At 41.8% G+C, this 18,699-nt stretch overlaps 1 protein-coding gene across 1 annotated transcript in view; it reads right to left on the reverse strand.

The window, feature by feature from the left end:
• Positions 1-18,699, reverse strand: part of vat1 (vesicle amine transport 1) — a 49,987-nt gene that overhangs the window by 10,517 nt on the left and 20,771 nt on the right. The window contains exons 3-5 of the mRNA XM_041778559.1: positions 10,118-10,288; positions 7,294-7,383; positions 5,801-6,042 (exon numbers count right to left, since the gene is read on the reverse strand). Of these exons, the coding sequence (XP_041634493.1) occupies positions 5,801-6,042; positions 7,294-7,383; positions 10,118-10,288 (503 nt within the window). The remainder of the gene's footprint in view (positions 1-5,800; positions 6,043-7,293; positions 7,384-10,117; positions 10,289-18,699) is intronic.

The raw sequence follows: 18,699 nt of genomic DNA on the forward strand, positions 1-18,699 counted from the left end.
TGAAGTGGAGGCGGGAGGTGGAGGGTAAAGAGAGAGCAACTGGTGGAAAACACCTCAGTGAAAGAATCATCTTGAATGAAAGTCGGAGAGGGAGAGTGACCACTCTACCATCTCCACCCGTCAACCTCTGCCCCCCTCCTCCCGGCAGCACAGACTGGAGTGTGTGCTATTTGTGGTCACAGACAAGACCATGATCCTCTGGGGCATTAGCGCAGATATAGATAATGATGCACAGGATAACCACAGGATGGAAGGATAATGCTAATTTCCATATATCAATATCACCGAGCATGTTTATTGATTATGGGAGCAGAGAGAGGAGCAATAATGGAGGAAGAGCTGTGATGGATGGAGTCTGGGTGTGGCATTTTAACTCCCATAATCCAACATTAATCCAGCTAATTACTAAAAAAAAAAAGATTTTCCTCTGTGTTCAAAGATAACACACCCTGAGATCTACCTCTTTCTTCCATCCGTCTCTCTTTTTTTTATACGTCAGGGCCCCTCCCTGAGACAGACACACACTCCGACTAAAGGATGTCACCATAGCAACAAGAGAGAAAAAGCAAAAAAGATACACTGTGCAGAGGGAGAAGGAGAGAATACATGCAAGATGGAGAGAGCCAGAGAGGGACTCAGCAACCTAAAGATGGAGAGAAAAAGAGAGGGATAAAAAGAGCAGACAGATGGAGAGGGAGAGAAAGAGCGTCACATGGAGGAGAGAGACAGCGGGTGTTTCTCTCAGGCCAAAAAAAAAAAAAAAAAAAAAAAATGACCAGCTCTGACTTTGACAACAGAAGATGTCAGGCTCTGACTCCCGCTTTCCCTCTCTGTGTTTCTCACACTCTCTCTATTCAGATCTGTTTTCAGTGTTCATTTTGTCAGCAACAAGCTGACTCTGTCTGGCTGAGTGACTGATGCCGGAGGAGACACAGAGCGTCTTGTGGACAAACTTCGCCTGATGAAGAGCGAGCCACACCCAGCTCCTGCAGATCTCACTACAAATATCATACAAGAACACTCCTACCTGTCTGTGACATGACTACTGGGTGACCAGGGATGTAAGCACATGGCGTACAGATGAGTGTAATTCAGGTGTAAATGTACAAATGTCATGATGAATCATCTGGACACATCCAGACCGAGGAGCACAGAGATGCTTTTGGTTACACAACATCAAAAATCTACATATGTGACCTGGTTTATGCTGAAGTTACAAGAGAAAACAACAACAATACAAAGAGGTGGAATATAAAGAATATTTCTTAAAATTATAATGCCGTTATACTTAGATACTATTCAACAGAGGGGGTAAAGGAATAATATACAGATGATAAAAAGTCTGTTTTTGGCTGGAGTTAATCATCAAATATGCCTTTTAAAGTAATTGCATTGATATAACAGATTGCCAGATATACCATTGTCTGGGTTAATACTTCATTCTGATTGGCTGCAGCAGGGTACAGATGGGCTAGTAGGATTAAGCCCTCCCGTTCTTTTACAAAAAGGATGAGAAAATTAAGCTTCAAATTACAAACACCAGAGTGTTTAAAAAGTTGGTGAAACACAGCAGCAACAAAATTGAATAGGTACATCAAAACACGCAACTCCTTGTGTTTTATAGCCAAAAGCACTGAAGTATCCTCTTTTATTCTCTTACATGGTGTAAGTTAGTGGCATCTGTTATGGCAGGCCCTTTGACTTTCTGATCATTTGAGTTAAATTTGAAAAGCCAATAGACCACTCAGTCTATTAACATGCACAATTAAGTCACAACAGTCCTCCACCGATCTGGACTTTATGGCAGAGTGGCTACACAGAAGCCTCTCTTCAGTGTAAAACACATAAAAATCCCATTTGGCTTTAAGATGGAGTTTTTTTTTTTGCAAACTCCTGGATATCGCTGTACTTTGCTTCACTCGGTTTTCCCTCAATCCTGACTAGTCTCCCAGTCCCTGCTGCTGAGAAACACCTCCACAGCATGATGCTGCCACCACCATGCTTCACTGCTGGGATGGATGTATTGGGCAGGCGATGAGTGGTGCCTTGTTTCCTCCTAACTTAACTGAAGCCAAACAGTTCAATATTAGTTTCCTGAGCCCAGAAAATCTAACTTATTTCAATCTGAGTTCTTCAGGTTCATTTCTGTAGTCTCCAAGTGGGCTTTCATGTGTTTTGTACTGAGGAAAGGCTTCCATCGGGAGTATAAGTACAAGCGCATGTCTCATTACCCTGATGGAAACCTGGCTCAAAGAACAGGACCTCGACTCCGATCTGGAAATCGACGGCTTCGGGGGGCCCCTACGCCTGGACAGGGACTCCAGTGACCAGTAAATCACTTGGTGGAAGCTTATGTCTTTACATTAATCAAACTGGTATAAAACAGTGGTTGTCAGGGAAAAACTTTGCACTCTGGATATCGAACTCATGTCTGTATCCCTTCGGTCCTGTTACTTGCCCAGGGAATTCCTTCAACTGTTTGTGACTGTTGTTTATATCCAGCTGAAGGCTAATGTTGACATAGCCATCCAGGCTATAGTCAATACCGTGCAGCGGCTACAAGGGTTTGCACTGGATGCACCAAACCTTGTCATGGGGGATTTTAACCATAGTAAACCTGGGAGGTCTTTGAGTAATTTTTACCAGTATGTGACTTGTCCAACGCATCTCACAAAAACTCTGGACCTGTATTACGGTTCCATTAAAGACACTTATAAAGCCTTTTGGAGAGCCCTTCTCAGCATATCCGACCACAGCGTTGTTTATTTGGTTCCGTCTTACAAACCTGTCCTGAAGAGGAACAAGGCTGAACGAAGATTGGTTCTGGTCTGGTCGGAGGAATCGACCCAGATCCTCCAGGATTGTTTCTTTTGCACTGATTGGGACTTATTTAAAAATGTTTCCACTGATCTTGATGAATTAACTGATACTGTTATCTTAGATCACCTTCTGTAAAGATCTGGTTATAACCCGCAAATCAATTTCTATCCAAATAATAAGGCTTGGGTCTCCAAATCCGTGAAGAACACAATTATTCAGCGTAATATTAGTTTCAAGCAGAGTGATATCACTCAGTACAGAGAGCTACAGAAACAAGTTAAAACTGAACTTAAGCTCGCAAAGCATCAATATAAGGATAAAGTAGAAGGGATGTTTATTTCTGGTAAATCATATCTGGCATGGGAAGGTGTCAAATCTATGATGGGTTCACAGTCCAAGAGATGCACAGTCTCCCATTATGGAAAGCCTGATTTGATGCTCTCCAATAAATTGAATCTTTTTTTTTTTTTTATCGTTTTGATACTCAGGACCCTTTCAAAGAAAGGAAATGTTCTGACCCCAACAGCATCGGAGGCCGTATTTTTAAAAATTTTGCAAAAGAGCAGGTGTCTTTTGTTTCATCTTTGAAAGGTCACTTCACCTCCACAAGGCCCCTGTTATTGGGAAAGACTCAATAATTGTTCCAGTGCCCAAAAATAATGCACCGAAGCCACCCAGTGACTTCTGACCAGTAGCCCTCACTTCTCTTGTGATGAAGTCTTTTGAAAAAATTGTAAAAGATGAAATTCTTAAAACTGTGGAGGCAAATCTGGACTCCTTTCAATTTGCATATATAAATCAGGTAGGGGTGTCGAAGATGCCATTGGGACCTTGTTAAACCTAGTCCTGACACATCTTGAGGGTGTAAAAACATTCGCTCAATTTGTTTTTGCGACTTTTCCTCAGCTTTAAACTGTATACAGCCTCATATCTTAGCAGCCAGATTGGAGAGCATTCACTACTTAAACTCAGGTGTGATATGTTGGCTGACTGATTTTTTAACTTGTAGATTTCAGCTTGTGAGAGTGGATGGCATCTTGTCAGATACTCTTTTGTCCTCCACTGGATCATCTCAAGGGTATGTTCTCTTACCTCTTTAATTTGTTTTGTACACTAATGAGTGTTAGAGCCACTATGACAACTGTCAGATCATTAAGTTTGCGGACGATCCCGTTATTGTGTCCCTTCCCAGCACTGATGATCCTGACCCCAGTCCTGTTGTGTCTGATTTTGTTGACTGGTGTACATCCTAAAATTTCAGGTTCGACCCTTACTGACCAAACTCAATTGTTCAAAGTTAGGATCCTCAAAAAGGCCCAGGCTCATCACAGCCATCCTTATTTTCTGAGTTTAAGCTGCTACCATCCGGTGGCAGATTCAGCCTGCCGGCATGCAGGACAAATAGGCTTAAAAACTCTTTTGTCCCTGCTGCCATCAGCTTTCTAAATGGTTAGCTGAAGCCTGTGTTATTTCTTATTATGTGTTATTGTTGTATTGCACACTGCCTCTTGTGCTTCTATTTATTGTGCCATTTATGCTGCTTTTATGATTGATCTGGATGTATGTCTTGACTGCTGGCTGCGAAACAAATTGCCCTTTACAGGGATAATAAAGTGAACCTTGAACCATCTAGCCACGCTGCCATAAAGCCCAGATCAGTGGAGGGTTGCAGTGATGGTTATCCCTTTGGAACTTTGTCCCATCTCCACACAGGATCTCTGGAGCTCAGTCAGAGTGACCATCTGGTTCTTGGTCACCTCTTTTACCATGGCATTTCCTCCCAGTTGCTGAGTTTGGCTGAGCAACCAGCTCTTGGAAGAGTCCTTATTGTGCCACACTTCTTCCATTTGAGAATTATGGTGGCTACTGTGCTCTTGGGAAACTTCAGTGCAGCAGATTTTTTTTTGTAGCCTCCCCAGACCTGTGCCTTGCAAAAGTCCTGTCTCTGAGCTCTACAGGCAGTTCCTTTGACCTCATGGCTTGGTTTTTGTTCTGATGTGTATTGTTGGCTGTGAGGCCCTAGGAGAGAGGTGGGTGCCTTTCAAAATCATGTCAAATGAATTAAATTTACCAAAGGTGGACTCCAATCAAGGTGTAGAAACATCTCCACCCTTCAGCTAGTTTCATTTCGTTATTACTGGACCTTTTACCTAGATCTTGACCTGCTAACAAGCTAGTAAGCAGCTAATGTGCTGGAGATATACTGATCTCACAGTAAATCATGTGTACATGGACACATCCTCACTGCAATACATCCACAGTATTGGTTTGATTTATTGACAGTCCTTTTCCTACAAAATGAGTCCTACATGGGAGCAAGTTGCAGAATGCACATGTGTGGTAGAGCCAGTGCGGAGGTGGAGAAGTTCTGACAGTCAACACAGCAATGGAGACAACAATAGATGAAAGTTTAAAGGGGACATATTATGCAAAAATCCCTTTTTCAGGGTTTTCTGACAAAAATATGTGCCCCTGACCTGTCCGCAATCCCCCGTGGGCAGGTTTCTGCAAGGCTAAGAGGGATTCCTCCTCTTTGCTAAAATGTTTCTAAGTTCTGTGCTCATGGTGGATTAATATTGGGTCTTTAGAAATAATAAATGAAGAGTGCAGTCTAGACCTGTCTAGACTACTTTTCTTTGTAAAGTGTCTAACCCTTGGGCAATACCAGGGCTGCAGATATGACTTATTAAAATTTTTGATCTAGAAGCAAAACCTATGAAAAACTTGGTAAACTGGTTCCATTTTAACTTCTCAAGCAAATGATCATTGCACAAGTGGGCCATTTGTGGCGTCCATTGTCTATTTTCTATGGACTTCCTTGAAGCATCTACCTGATGTACAGAAGAGGACGGTTTCCACCTTTGCACTATCCTTTAAAACTTGACAACGGACTTCTTCTTACAACCCAGTCACTAACCAGGCACAAGCTACATAACAGACAACTGCTAATCATGGTTTAGAGCCTCAGTGAGACACAAACCTGCTCCAGGTGCCAGGTTGAGTCAATGCGGGGCTTGACTTTGCCCTCCTTGTACAGATCCAGGATGGTGTTCATGGCCTGGCTGATGAGCTCCATCTCTCCATCCAAGTAGCCCAGGTGGAAGCCGCACACTGACTTGTTGCCCTGGATCAAACTGAGTGTGTGGATGGAGAACTGATGGTACCAGTTCTTGGCCACAGCCAGGAGGTTCTTCTTCTGGCCTGCGAGCATGTTAGCTGCACCTGAGAGAGGAGGAGATGGGGAAAAAACATCAATTGAAAAAAAATGCATGGTTTATCTTGTAGCAACATGTCAAATCAATCCCTTCAGGTGCCTTGTGTCATTTTTTCTTTTACCCTTGCTTTCCATGTACAACTACACTCTCGCCCACATGGTTCACCCTGTACACCTCTTTCTCACTTCAGCTCCCACTGTCACTACATCCTCTCTCAATCCCATCTCTCTGTGCTCACACATCCTCCCGCTCTCTCTGTGTCTCTCTCGGGGGAACCAGGGGACACAAAGCACGCTGTGAGAGAAAAGAGGGACCCAGCTTGCTACATTCAGACACATTCCAGGTTTTCATGTGGATAAAACACCCATTGTTCTACTGTGCATACTTCTGATAAACTGGAAGAGGAGCAGGCAGCACACAGGGACTGGAAGGGCGGGGCGAGGTTGGCTTGATGGGGGCAGTAGAGAGAGAGAGAAGAGGGTAAATGGGCGAGGGTCGGGGGCACCATGCTGGGTAGGGGAGTTTTTGTGCTGCATGCAAAGGCGAGGCCCTGTTCTCCATGGATGCCGACCCCGCCCACTGTCCCATGCATGCTGGTACCAGATTGGCATCGCAGCAGAGCGAGTGTAAAAGGCCTTCCCACGGATGACATGCAGCATACTGAGGACATGAACCTCTGCTGAGAGGTCACACGGCCTACCAGGAAGACGCTTTATCCAGCGGCATGATGGGAACTCGATATCATGCTCTGTTAAAATGACTGAAGATACAGCTATGTTTTCTAAAAAAAAAAAAAAAAATCCAAAAATAGATATATGTACAGAGAGGAAATATCAAATTAATAATAAATATAAATGTCATTCTACATCTAAAAGGGAAGGAAACATATATTTTTAAAAAATCAAACCATAAGGTGACCTTTGAGTGTCCTATTGTGCCGTGCAGTGCTGCCAGCAAGCTTGATAAACCAAGTTTGGCTTTTAGAAATTACATAAGAGGCTCTGGTTTAAAATTGAACAGTCATGCAAAGCTTAGTTGGAGAGATTCATACAGCCTAGGAGCCAATTTTTTCATTGTGGAGGTTGAGGCTTCATTTTTATTTGGCTTCAGCTCATAAAAGTGGTTCTGAATCTGGAAATTTCATGTGGAAAACTGCTGTGATCAGTGAAATTGTCAAATGTTATTCCAGATTTAGCATTTTCTCAAAATCTTTTTGGATTAAATTTCTCTTTTCCAGCTGTTGTAGAGAGAGGCTTACCGTAGGTGATGAGTTTTCCCATAGGCTTGAGCAGGTTGTAGGCCTTATGGGTGTCCGATCCTCCAAGAGGGTCCAGGATTATGTCCATGCCTGAGACAGGAGAAAGAAGAGGGGGACACAGATTACAGGTCTGGATTAAGATAGAGAAGCCTGCCAAGTCTCCTCAGCAGCCCCCTCTGCAAGCCAGAGTTCACTAGGAGTAGTAAGTGCAGCCAAGATGTGCCATGTTTACACTCAGAAGAACCTGTACGCATGCCAAGAATGGAGAGGAGGAGTGTGGGGTTAGTTCCGTTCAGTTTATTGTTTTCTCATTCCTGTCACTGATAAAACAGGAGGGATAAAATGTCTGTCTGTCATTCTTTCCTGGGTGGAGAGAATAACAAACCAAACTGGGACAGATTGCAGCGCATGGCGACCTCACTATGAAGCTTTCTCTACCGCTTATTAATGTCTGGCCATGCAGCCTCAGACTTAATGATGTTCCTTTGTGCCAGAGGGGACTCCTCAAATTGGGCTCCCTGTACTTGCTCCGTTAGACCCTGCCTCTATTGATTGCAAGAGGCTCACAGCAGGACCCTGCCATGATCGCAGCACAGATGAATTAACAGAAAGCCCAAGACGGAGGGGAAAGGTAGCAAGCAGGGCTTCACATTGATCTGGCCTTCTAATTAGATACATTCTGTCCAAAGTGTCAGCTCCGGCTTGTCCTATCTGTCTCTGAAACGTCTGTCTGTTTCGCTCCATGTCACAAAGAGGATGGAGAGGGACTATAGATGTAAAGCATAAAAACACTGCTCATCCTGCTGGAAACACAGAAGAAGGAGGATCAGGAAAAGCAATCAGTCACTGCCTGATGGGAAAAATGTCTCCACACATGCTGTCAGTCTAGCAAACATGGCAGCCAACTCTGCTGACAATTGTGTCATAAGAAAAAAAGAGCATGAAAATTTATAATCTCACTGCTCATTGTACAAAACTAATTAACAAGAGCTACTGTCAGACTGTGTTCAGCATATTTACAAGGTGGCCATTTTTCCTCTGATGTCACACTAAGTCCTCCTGCTGGGTTTCCATTGTGTTGAAAGTCTTTCTAATGTCTGAAACGGTTACATTTCCATCACAAGGCTGCAGAAAATAAAAAATCACAAGATTTACTCAAAGCTTAGAGTAAATAACACTTTTGATATTCAATAAGGTTACAATGAACCACCTCATGGCTATAATTTTTCCTTTAATTTGAAAATCCTATGTGGGCTAAGAGGAGAAAAACAATAACTGCACACTAAATCTTGAATATTAATTTACAATTCCTTCAAATTTTTATAACCCTGTACAAGGACACCCATAAGGGCCCAGCCAAATGGGGGGCCATGGAGATCAGCAAAATCATGGTCTACGTTAAGATGTGATAACCATATCTTAAATCTAACCTGAATTTAAAAAAAACCCTCTTATCAAAACCCTTCTATAGTACAAATCTAGCCTTTTTTAAAAATGGAAACCTCTTTCCTTAAACAGAATTATCTTTTTATTTTTAATGTTGACAATGCAGACGGAAACACTGAAGTAAACCATTAGGAATGTATTATCAGACTTCATAGCTGAGCCCTGATGTACACAAACATCAGGATGCCGAAATATAAAGTAGCAGGAACTAAGACATCTTTGAGGGAAAAATAATGAAATAATACAAAAAAGGGTTAAAGTGGTAAAAATAGTGAAAATAAGTTGTGACAAGAGGTCAAAAGAGGCAATAATGGGTCATAAAAATGCAAAAATGGGCCGGAAATTGTGAACAGCAGCAAAAATGTGTTAAACAGGCTAAAAACAGGAAAAGATGGTTCAAAAGTGGCAAGAATAGTTAAAAATAGGCAGATAAAATAGTGAAAAGGGGTTAAAAAGTGATAAAGAAGTAAAAATGGGTTAAGAAGGGGCAAAGATTGCTTACAGAAATGAAAAAATTGCTCTTCTGTTAAAAGAATGTGGTGAAAAAAGCTCAAAAGAGGCAAGAATGGATTACAAAAATGCAAAAATGAGTGAAAATATGTGAAAAGCAGTTTAACAGTGTTACAAAAAAATTATTAAACTGGCAAAAAATGGCAAAAAATGAAAATATGGGTCAAAAGTGGCAAAAAAACAAAAAATAGCCAGATAAAGTAGTAAAAAGGGGTTAAAAAGTGATAAAGTTGTAAAAAGGGGTTACGTAGTGGCAAAATGGGTCACAAAAATGCAAAAATGAATGGACAATTGTGAAAAGCAATTAAAAAGTGGCAAAAATGTTCAAAAACAGTGATGAAAGGCAGTTAAAAAGTGGTAATCATAAACATCAGAACCCTGGACACACTTTCTGCTTCAAAATGAGGTAACCGTTAGCCATGAGGCTAGCACCAATACTACTGATCTAACACACATGCATTGATATCATCAATAAATCACCACCGGGGAAGGATCATTCTCTGGGTTTGTCAAGAGGAAGCCAATTCTGTGGGCAAGCCTGGATTCAGTGTATGATTTTGATCTTGTTTTTTTTTTTTGACACTGCCGTTGCTTACTCCTGCCGTTTATTTATTTCTGCCTTTGTCAACCAAACTTGGACTGTATCAAATGACTTGCCTTTTCGACCCCACCTTGTCTCTTGTCCTGTTTATTGTGTCAGTAAATTCAAGTGATATCAGTGATAGAAAACAGATCAGCCTGAAGTTTTTAAAACTGATCAGTTATAAATGCATATCTCTGTATATCTACATTACAAATATCAATTCCATCACACAGCTGACTCCTGTTTCATCGCTTTTGTTCTAGTGGAGATGACTGAATTTCTCACCTTTGGGGCTGATCTTACGGACTTCCTCCACGTAGTCCTTGGTGCGGTAGTCAATGGGATGCGTAACCCCGCCCTGGCTGATGGTCTCATGCTTGCTGGCTGATGCTGTGCCAAACACAGTCACGTCCTTCACCGTCTTGCACAGCTGAGTGGCAGCGATGCCAACTCCACCTGGAGAAAGACAGCATGAGTTACTATACAGACACTTTTATGTTTTCTTCTGCTGAGGGAGTCAAGCTTAGCTGATTGTGAAATTCAGCTGAACAGAACAGGCATTGAAGGCCTCCAAAAATTCCCATTACACGCAATTTTCCATGGCAGGTAAATGTGATTTCCATTATTTGTTGTCCAAAACAAGGCAGTCAATAACAGGCAGTCAATGTTTGGCTCTAGGGTATGTACAGAGCGAATTAAATACAATCACATTATCCTGATTGGCCTTAGGAGAACAGATACCCACACACGGATCAACAGACACAAAAATCCAATTTTAGAGAAAGTAGCTATCGTAGCACATCTACATTTTTTGGTTCCCGTATTCTAGACAACCTTTCTAAAATTCCACAGGACACAAAAATGTAGCCGAGGGATCTGTTTTGTTGGGAAAGGAGACATTCTATCTTAAATGACAATAACACAGCTCCTTCTGACTGCGCCAGCAGAGAACAAAATTGGCTACATGGTCAGAGTGCTGTGAGACCATGTGCTTCAGTGGATGTTTCCCATATCTCTGTTTGTGTTCACTGTATTTCAAATTGTGCACATAGTTGTGGCAAATGCCTCAGCCAATATTTGCGCAGACAGCCGGAACAAGAAGTAATAGGTTACTGATAAGCAGGGGCTACTCTGAAATGCAGGCGGACTTAAGGACTTGAACTGAAAGGTTTCCATAAAGGTCATCTGAGTCTGACCGAGTACAGAGCACATCTTATCTGATACAAGAGAACAAAGAAACACCTGCATTTACTGCAATGCTACAGCTGCTGTGCTTGGACATATTTGAATAAAATGTATGATAAACCCTATGCATACAATCCCAAACACTATCAGGTAGTAAGGAATGAGAAAGGCACTTTGATTAAGCTTGAAGAAAGCAGAGTCATATCTCTTAATGTTAGATTTTTTTATCTACAACATTTCTGGTTCTATCACATCAAAATGAAGCAACAACCTCTGGTGCTGAAAATTGAAGGCATACCCTGCAGTTTCTTTAGTGACCACCTGAAGCTGAAAAAAAACAAAACACGATGATAATATCCTTTTAAAGATAAAAGTACAGGGCACTGATGGTATGTGGCTATGTCTGCACACCTCAAGTACAGGGGTACAGGTGTTCACTCTCTCTCTCCAGTTTCCAACTCTACCTACTGTAAAATCAGAAAAAGTCTGGCTGCAGACTGTGGATCTCAGACCCCCCCCCTTGCAGACTGTTGCTGTAAGATGTCGTCTCTATCAGAATGGAGGTGCCTTAATTTGCCAGTACAATGTATCTCCAGCTCAAGATTTGTTTTTAAAACTCAACTTTATTCATAAACAATGTCTGACAGTTGCATTCATGAAATAGCTACATTGCTAACATTGCAGACTGAGTAACATTTCATAAATAACATCTATACATAATAAATTATGTATAGACCCATTCTGAAGTAGATACGTGAACTGTGGCTCGCTTTAACTTTGTTAGCTTTTGCTAAAGCTAACATAGCTACACTAGCTACGCAGTTAATGTTATTATGTAAGCCAATGTACCTAAGTTAGCTTTAGCAACATGAGCTTTAGCTGCAAAGCTAAAGCTCACATAAGGTAGCTATGTAGCTACATTAGCTTTGCAGCTTAAAAAGTATAGGTATCATTAGCTTTGTGAGCTTTAGCTTTAGTTACCTTTGCTACATAGCCCTGTTATTAGCGTAGCTTACACAGCTAACCGAGCTACATGCTAGAATTTTTTAATGAAGTGCAAGTTTTTTTCCTGAAATTAGTGTTTACTCAGCTTTATTTAACATTTTGTAATCAGGTTTTGCAGGTCGGGTTTTTAAATTCTAACTTTTGGTATCCTACCCTCATCTTAACCCTTACCCAAACCTTACCAAGGGGTCTTGCAGCAGACGTATCTATGGCCCGTAGCCAGACCCCACTCTAAAAGTCTTAAAAGCCCAGACATATATCCTAAAAGAAATAGAGAGAGAAAAAAATGACACATAAAATCTCCAAACTGCCTACATTTTAGACGCCTTAAAAGCTTCTCTGTTTGTAGCTTCACAGAAGAATTCATCCTTGATTTATGCTGTAATCAAGCTAAAGATAAAGGTGACATTTTAAACTCATTCATTTTTCCTTTGATTTTTTTGGATAGCTTTGCACCTCTTAAAGTCATTTTTGCACATCTAAAGTAGCAGGATGAATGGTACAGTTATTTTAGTAAGTTTCTTCATCGCTGTCTCACATGATATCAGAAGTATCATCTCTTTTATCTTTGGTACAGTAAAAACACTGTACTCAATGACACAGGGTAACCTTTTGTGGTTTTATCTTAATTGTTGGATTTGTTTTTTTCTGAGCCACTGAACCGTCGAATGGCAATTTCCTCTGTAACGTCTTGCAGTTAAAGGCAGAAGCATCACCAGCACTGGTACTGACAGAAGGAAAAGTTAATGTAGTAACACAGTTAATGCCAAATGATTCTCAGTTTTAATATCAGACCAAAATCAGTCAGTTTAATTATACAAAAGGATGATTTCAGGGCTTTTTGCTTCCCATTGAAATAATCTGAGAGCCTTGTAAAAAAATGTAAGGAAACAACTTGAGTATTACCCTTCCACTTCCCATAACATCAGATTTTTTTGAAACCAGCTAAGATGATGAAGCACCCTGCCTGACTTCCATCCTGCCTGCTGACACTGAGGACAGGACTAATGAGATAAAAACAAAATCAAGGCTGCGTGTTGCTGCTGGATGTGAGCATTGTTGCTGCTGCATCATAACAGCTCCATCTCTTCTCGTCCTCACTGAGAAACCAAGTTTGCGTTGCCAAGGAAACCTGGGCCAAATTGCCGGCAATGACTGAGCAAAGGGAGCCATTTTGTTTCATTGACTGCTCTTCCTTTGGGCATAAAGAGATTCAAACAGAAGGACAGTCTCATGCTGTCGTTGGTTTATGTTTGAAAGCCTGGGTTGGTGCTTCCTCTTAATGAGAAAGTGGCTCTTTTTATTTTTAAGGGCAATTTGAGGGGTGGAAGTGCATGTTTTTGCCTTTCAGACATGGACTTTTATCCAAATGCATGAATGCTTGTTTAAGTGAGGCAGAATGGAAGCTAAAACATGAGTAAGTGATGAATATGTATTGTCTGAGCCAAGGTTAAAAGCTGCTTTTACTTAATGGTGCTGCAACCCTCACATACAGATGTGAAAATATATCCAAGAGCATCCATTAACCCGGCACACTTACAGCCAGACGCTCCTTATTAATATGTAACTAGACTCAGTCATAAACAAAGAGATTCCCCCTGATTTGTCTGATATATAAAGTCAGGAAGTATACAAAAACTTCTGCAACAAATAATTATTTTATCTTTTAATGATCGCTGGATATCTGTACAATCTGTAAATTTAATCATGTGCAAAAATGTAATCTCAGAAAAAAAAAAGGTTTCCCAGTGCAGTAAAAGGTACCTGTTTCTAAATTCCCTCAAGAACAAACTCCTGATCTCATATCACAAGACTGCCAAGCTGTGCCAACAACTTCTTACAGACTTATACCCAAACACACACATCTATACATCCATACACAGATCACAAAGCAATGAGAAGCTGGCTGCAACCTTGTACAGTCCTGAATAGCCGCTGGTATCAGCTAATCTTCACAAATACGCACACAGATTAAAATATTAACCTCTGTTTGACCCACTACTTTGTTTCCTTGGTTTCCTGATGTAAGTTTTCTCCATCTATATCTACCTCTATGGGCCTGATTCATCATCTCTCCTGGTGGGTGCAAAACCATCAAGAAAACAGCTTGAGCAAACTCTATCTGCAGATAACAATCTCATATCTAGCAAAATTCCTCTAAATTGTTGACACTCAGGAATTAGAAAGCACCAGGAATCATGCACCTTTCTATCTTGTTTTTCTCCCTTCAGCAACACGATACACAGAGGGGTTTTGTCTTCCCTTGAATCCTTCTTTACTCGATTTTGGCACAAATTGGACTTGGCTTCAACGACACTGACTGCGAGGAGCGAAGAGGAATTTTTCCCCAAAACACAGCGGATTCCAGACTGACACTAAGGCCCCTGTTACTGCTCCACACCCAGAGTTGAACAGCAGGGGTCAGCGAGGACAGCGGAACATAAAACAACATTTAAAAGACAACAGTGTGACGGACAACACGGCTGTCTTATCCTGCATGGTAAATCTCTGAGGCAACATTTACTTTACAATGATATAAGAAAAATGTCGTCTTTTGTGGTGCTTTGGCTGTTCATTTGCAAGACAACAACGTTTAAGGGGCCTGAAAATGTTAAGTTTTCGAAATGAGACCTTGCAGAGCTGAGGAAAGACTGTTTATTTCTCTTTTCAAGGGTGCCACATTTGTAAGGAACATGCATTTGTGGGATGAGCAGCAGAGCTGAGTATGTGGGTTGCACCCATGAAAATTTTGACAAATCTTCTCTGCCAATGTCAAACAGCTTATTTTGCTGTTGCTATTGACTCTTGTTTTGAGCTTCTGGTACCCCCAGGTACTGCCAATCAGGTGCTTGATTGGCACGGGCCCTGCTACAGTGGTCAGTTGGTGTCTGCTCCAAGAATTGGCATGCCATGTTTGACTGATCTGGATAGGACCTGTGTGATAGGGCAACTTCAAGCTGGTGTTCCGCAAAACCAAGTTGCAGCATTGTTTGGAGTGAGCCCTAACACCATCTCCAAACTGAAGGCCAAGTTCAATATAACGGGGGATGTCAGAGACAGGCTGTGAAGTGGGTGTCCTAAGAAGATGACACCCCAAGAAGACTGTTTCCTCACCTGTCAGCACTTAGGTACCATAGGCTGTCTTCTATAGATTTGCAGTCAAGGTTTTAGGATGATATGGCCCAAATGTGTAGGAGACGTGGAGAATGCTATGCTTATTGCTGCACAGATAGAGTAACATCTTTTGGTGAAGGCAGTGTGATGGTGTGGGGCGGCATCTCCCTCACTGAAAAAACAAGGCTTGTCATCATTGGAGGCAAAATTAATGCAGAGATATTGAGATGAGATTCTACAACCAGTTGCAATCCCATATCTCCACAGTCTGGGACCGAACTCTATCCTCCATGATGACAACGCTCGCCCCCAAAGAGCGGGGTTTATCAGAGACTACCTCCAGAATTTGGGATTGGAGAGGATGGAATGGCCTGCAAGCAGTCCTGACCTCAACCCCATTGAACACTTGTGGGATCAGCTTGGTTGTGTGCGGTTCATGCCAGAGTGACCAACACATCCACGTGTATGGTTCTTCCACACGCTACCAAGGCTCCTGTTCGTTAAATAAATAAATTGTTAACATGCCAATATGACTTGTTTCTTCAAACTTCAATCATCCAATCCACCAAACACCAAACAAGAGTCAATGGCAAAATAAGCTGTTTGGCATTGGCAGAAAAGATTTGTCAAAATTTTCATAGGTGCAACCCACATACTCAGCTCTGCTGCTCATCCCACAGCTGCATGTTCCTTACAAATGTGGCACCATTTAAAAGTGAAATAAGCAGGCTTTCCAATGGTATAAGATTTATTGCCAAGAAGCATCTTTACAACAAAGAAATAATCTACCAAACACAAATTTTCTTTCTTGTTGTGCTAAGTTTATTTCCACTGTCGACCCCACAGAGACTCATCCCATGTCTCTGAGTTCTGTGCTGTTTTCTCATGCGATTTCCTCTGAATTTATTTCCACATTTCCTCAAGGACTTTCCTAACCTATCATTAGCTTGCGGTCACAGTGGCTGACAAAGAATGAAACACAAATGCGGACCAAGGCATCTCTTTTTCACCCTGACTTCCAGTGGTTTCGTTACAACACCAACAAACTGAAATCCAACCAAATAATGAACATTTTATTGCAGCTGGGTTCTGATCTGACTCCTGTAAAACTGATAGGAGCTGTGGTTTCCAGTTTGTGAACGTGTACTCCTGAGGTATTACTCTGGATTATGTAACCCTGGTGTTTTTCTGGGATGACTCTGTGTGTGTGTGTGTGTGTGTGTGTGTGTGTGTGCGCACTGTGGGCTTGGAGAGCACTTTAATGTGCTCTTTCTGATAGAAAATTTCTCGCATGCAGCGCAGAGGAAGCCCATTTTTAGTTACTGGGTGAGTGAATGGAAAAAAAAAAACATCCTCTGTTGTTGTGTGAAGGTGGTCCCTGTGATTTCCTGAGAAGAATTCTCACTCTGCAAACACAACACAGAGAAAAATGCATCAACAGTTTTGCACAAAACTTTCATTTTAAGCCCATATGCATTTGCAAAACTGACTTCCCTGCATTTCTGAAGGTTAACACATGCACACAAACAGGTGTTTCACATACACCTGTGACTGTTTGTGGTGGTTAAGGGTGGGGTGGCTGGGGTCACTTGTCAACGACTGCAGCAATGAGAGCGATGTGATTGGTGGGTGAGGCTGGAGGTTGCCCTGGTTTCCCTCTCCTATCAGTGCAGCTGATCTGCCGCTGGCGATGCCAGGCCCGGGGAACACAGAGACGGTTCAACCGCGAAGCCCAGACTCGCGCTCGGTGGTCAGACTGAATTAGCATTCACTAAAGTAGGGTAAGACCTCCTGAGAAGACAGACTGGGGAGGAGGAGAAGACAGGAAAGCATTTCACCATAGCTCCCAGGGACAATGGATCTATAAAAGTGAGAGATGTAAGTACACTTGAGCTAAGGCTTGCTTTGTTAGCTTATGAAAAATGGATGAGAACAATAATCTCAGCGGGAGTCCTGAGAGAAATAAAGTGCATAAAAATCCATAGTTCCTCACAGTATAGTTGCTCACAAATTTCTTGCAATAATCCAGCTAATAAAAATGAATGATTGCCCTTCTGCAATCGACTGAAAATCTATACCAGGATGAGCTAATAACTGAACAAGACCGAGAGATCCTGCTACCTGTTACACCTGTGATAAGCACCAGTATTATACATCTAAAGGGATTTTAATGGAGAGAAGGTACAAGCCTGAAAAGAACCTTCCTCATACGAGTTATACACATATAGCAGTTAAAGCTAAAGTGCTTCCCATCTTTAGCACTGTTATTTACACGCAATAACATATTCAAAGCAATAAAAGATAGGAAATGTTGCTGGTTTCAACAACCGTAATGGGCATGTTGGCGTGGCCCATGTGTGGTGGCTGCTGTCCTAGAGGAGGTCAGCCCTGTATGGATATGGATATGCACATCTAATTTTGACAACGTCAGAGCAGACAGGGTCTCATGACCCCCCTAGGGATCTTGGGCATCCCCCTACGGTTTGCAAAACCCCGGGGTGGGAGTCACTGATTTAAAAGATAATTAAAAAACCAATCAGTGCAAAATATTTGCAGCTACATACATAAGAGAATATAGAATGTCTAACTTTTTGAGATCACTTTTGGGCTTCTTATGTACTTATGAGGAGGACAGGAATATGTAGAGCGAGAAACAGGGATGGCAAAGTGGGAAATGACATTCTGTAAGTGGCCTACAGATGGGGGCCTTCTCTTCAAGGGCTTTACTCACTGTACGTTGCACTGGACATGAGAAGTGACTACAACAGATCTACTATGAGTCCTGTATATTAGCTTAAATTGCTTTGCTGGTAATGTTAGTGGTGAGTTTAATTTAAAAATCAGGTGGAGAGTTTGGTGTCATACTTTGCAAACCATTGGGGCTTTTCCGCTGTGACTTTCAGTTGCACCAATCCAAACCAAGCTGTGCCCAGAATGGTCCTGCTCTGCATGGAGCAGGGCCCAAGCGCACCTGCCCCTCCTCCAAACGCGCTGTAGTGATGTCACAGCGGTTCATCATCATTTGGGGGGACCTCGCAGACGTATTTAAACTTAGAAATACCTGCCAGATTACCAATAGAAGAAGAAGAATTAACTGAAGAAACAACGATGGCTCAACAAAAAAATGCTTGCTGAAGCGCAGCTATTCAAGACACGTCCTCAAACAGTAGCTCGGTTGTACCTTAAGTAGAGCCAAGCCACTCAATGTAATGAAAAACATCCAAAAGGCAACCCAAGTGAAAAAAATGGCACAAGATTATGTCACATAGCGCTCTTACGAAACCAAATGAATGAAGCACAAGGTAACATCATGTCTGAGGTTTATGTTAGCACTATATGTTTAGCAGGAAGGGAAAAAAACTTAATTGCAATGAAATTTTGTCCTTTTGGTAGCCATCTGTGCTTCCTTTGTAAATGGTAATTTCCTTGGAGGAATTAACCTCTAAATTGCTGAAACTGTTTGATTTTTATGCCAATGATCAAATCAGCAGATAAAAAAGATTAACATATAACCTAAATATGTCTCAACCAGGCTTAACATAGCTCTGCTTCGATATTCACAG

This window comes from Cheilinus undulatus, linkage group 21, assembly GCF_018320785.1.
Source record: "Cheilinus undulatus linkage group 21, ASM1832078v1, whole genome shotgun sequence".
Lineage (NCBI taxonomy): Eukaryota > Metazoa > Chordata > Actinopteri > Labriformes > Labridae > Cheilinus > Cheilinus undulatus.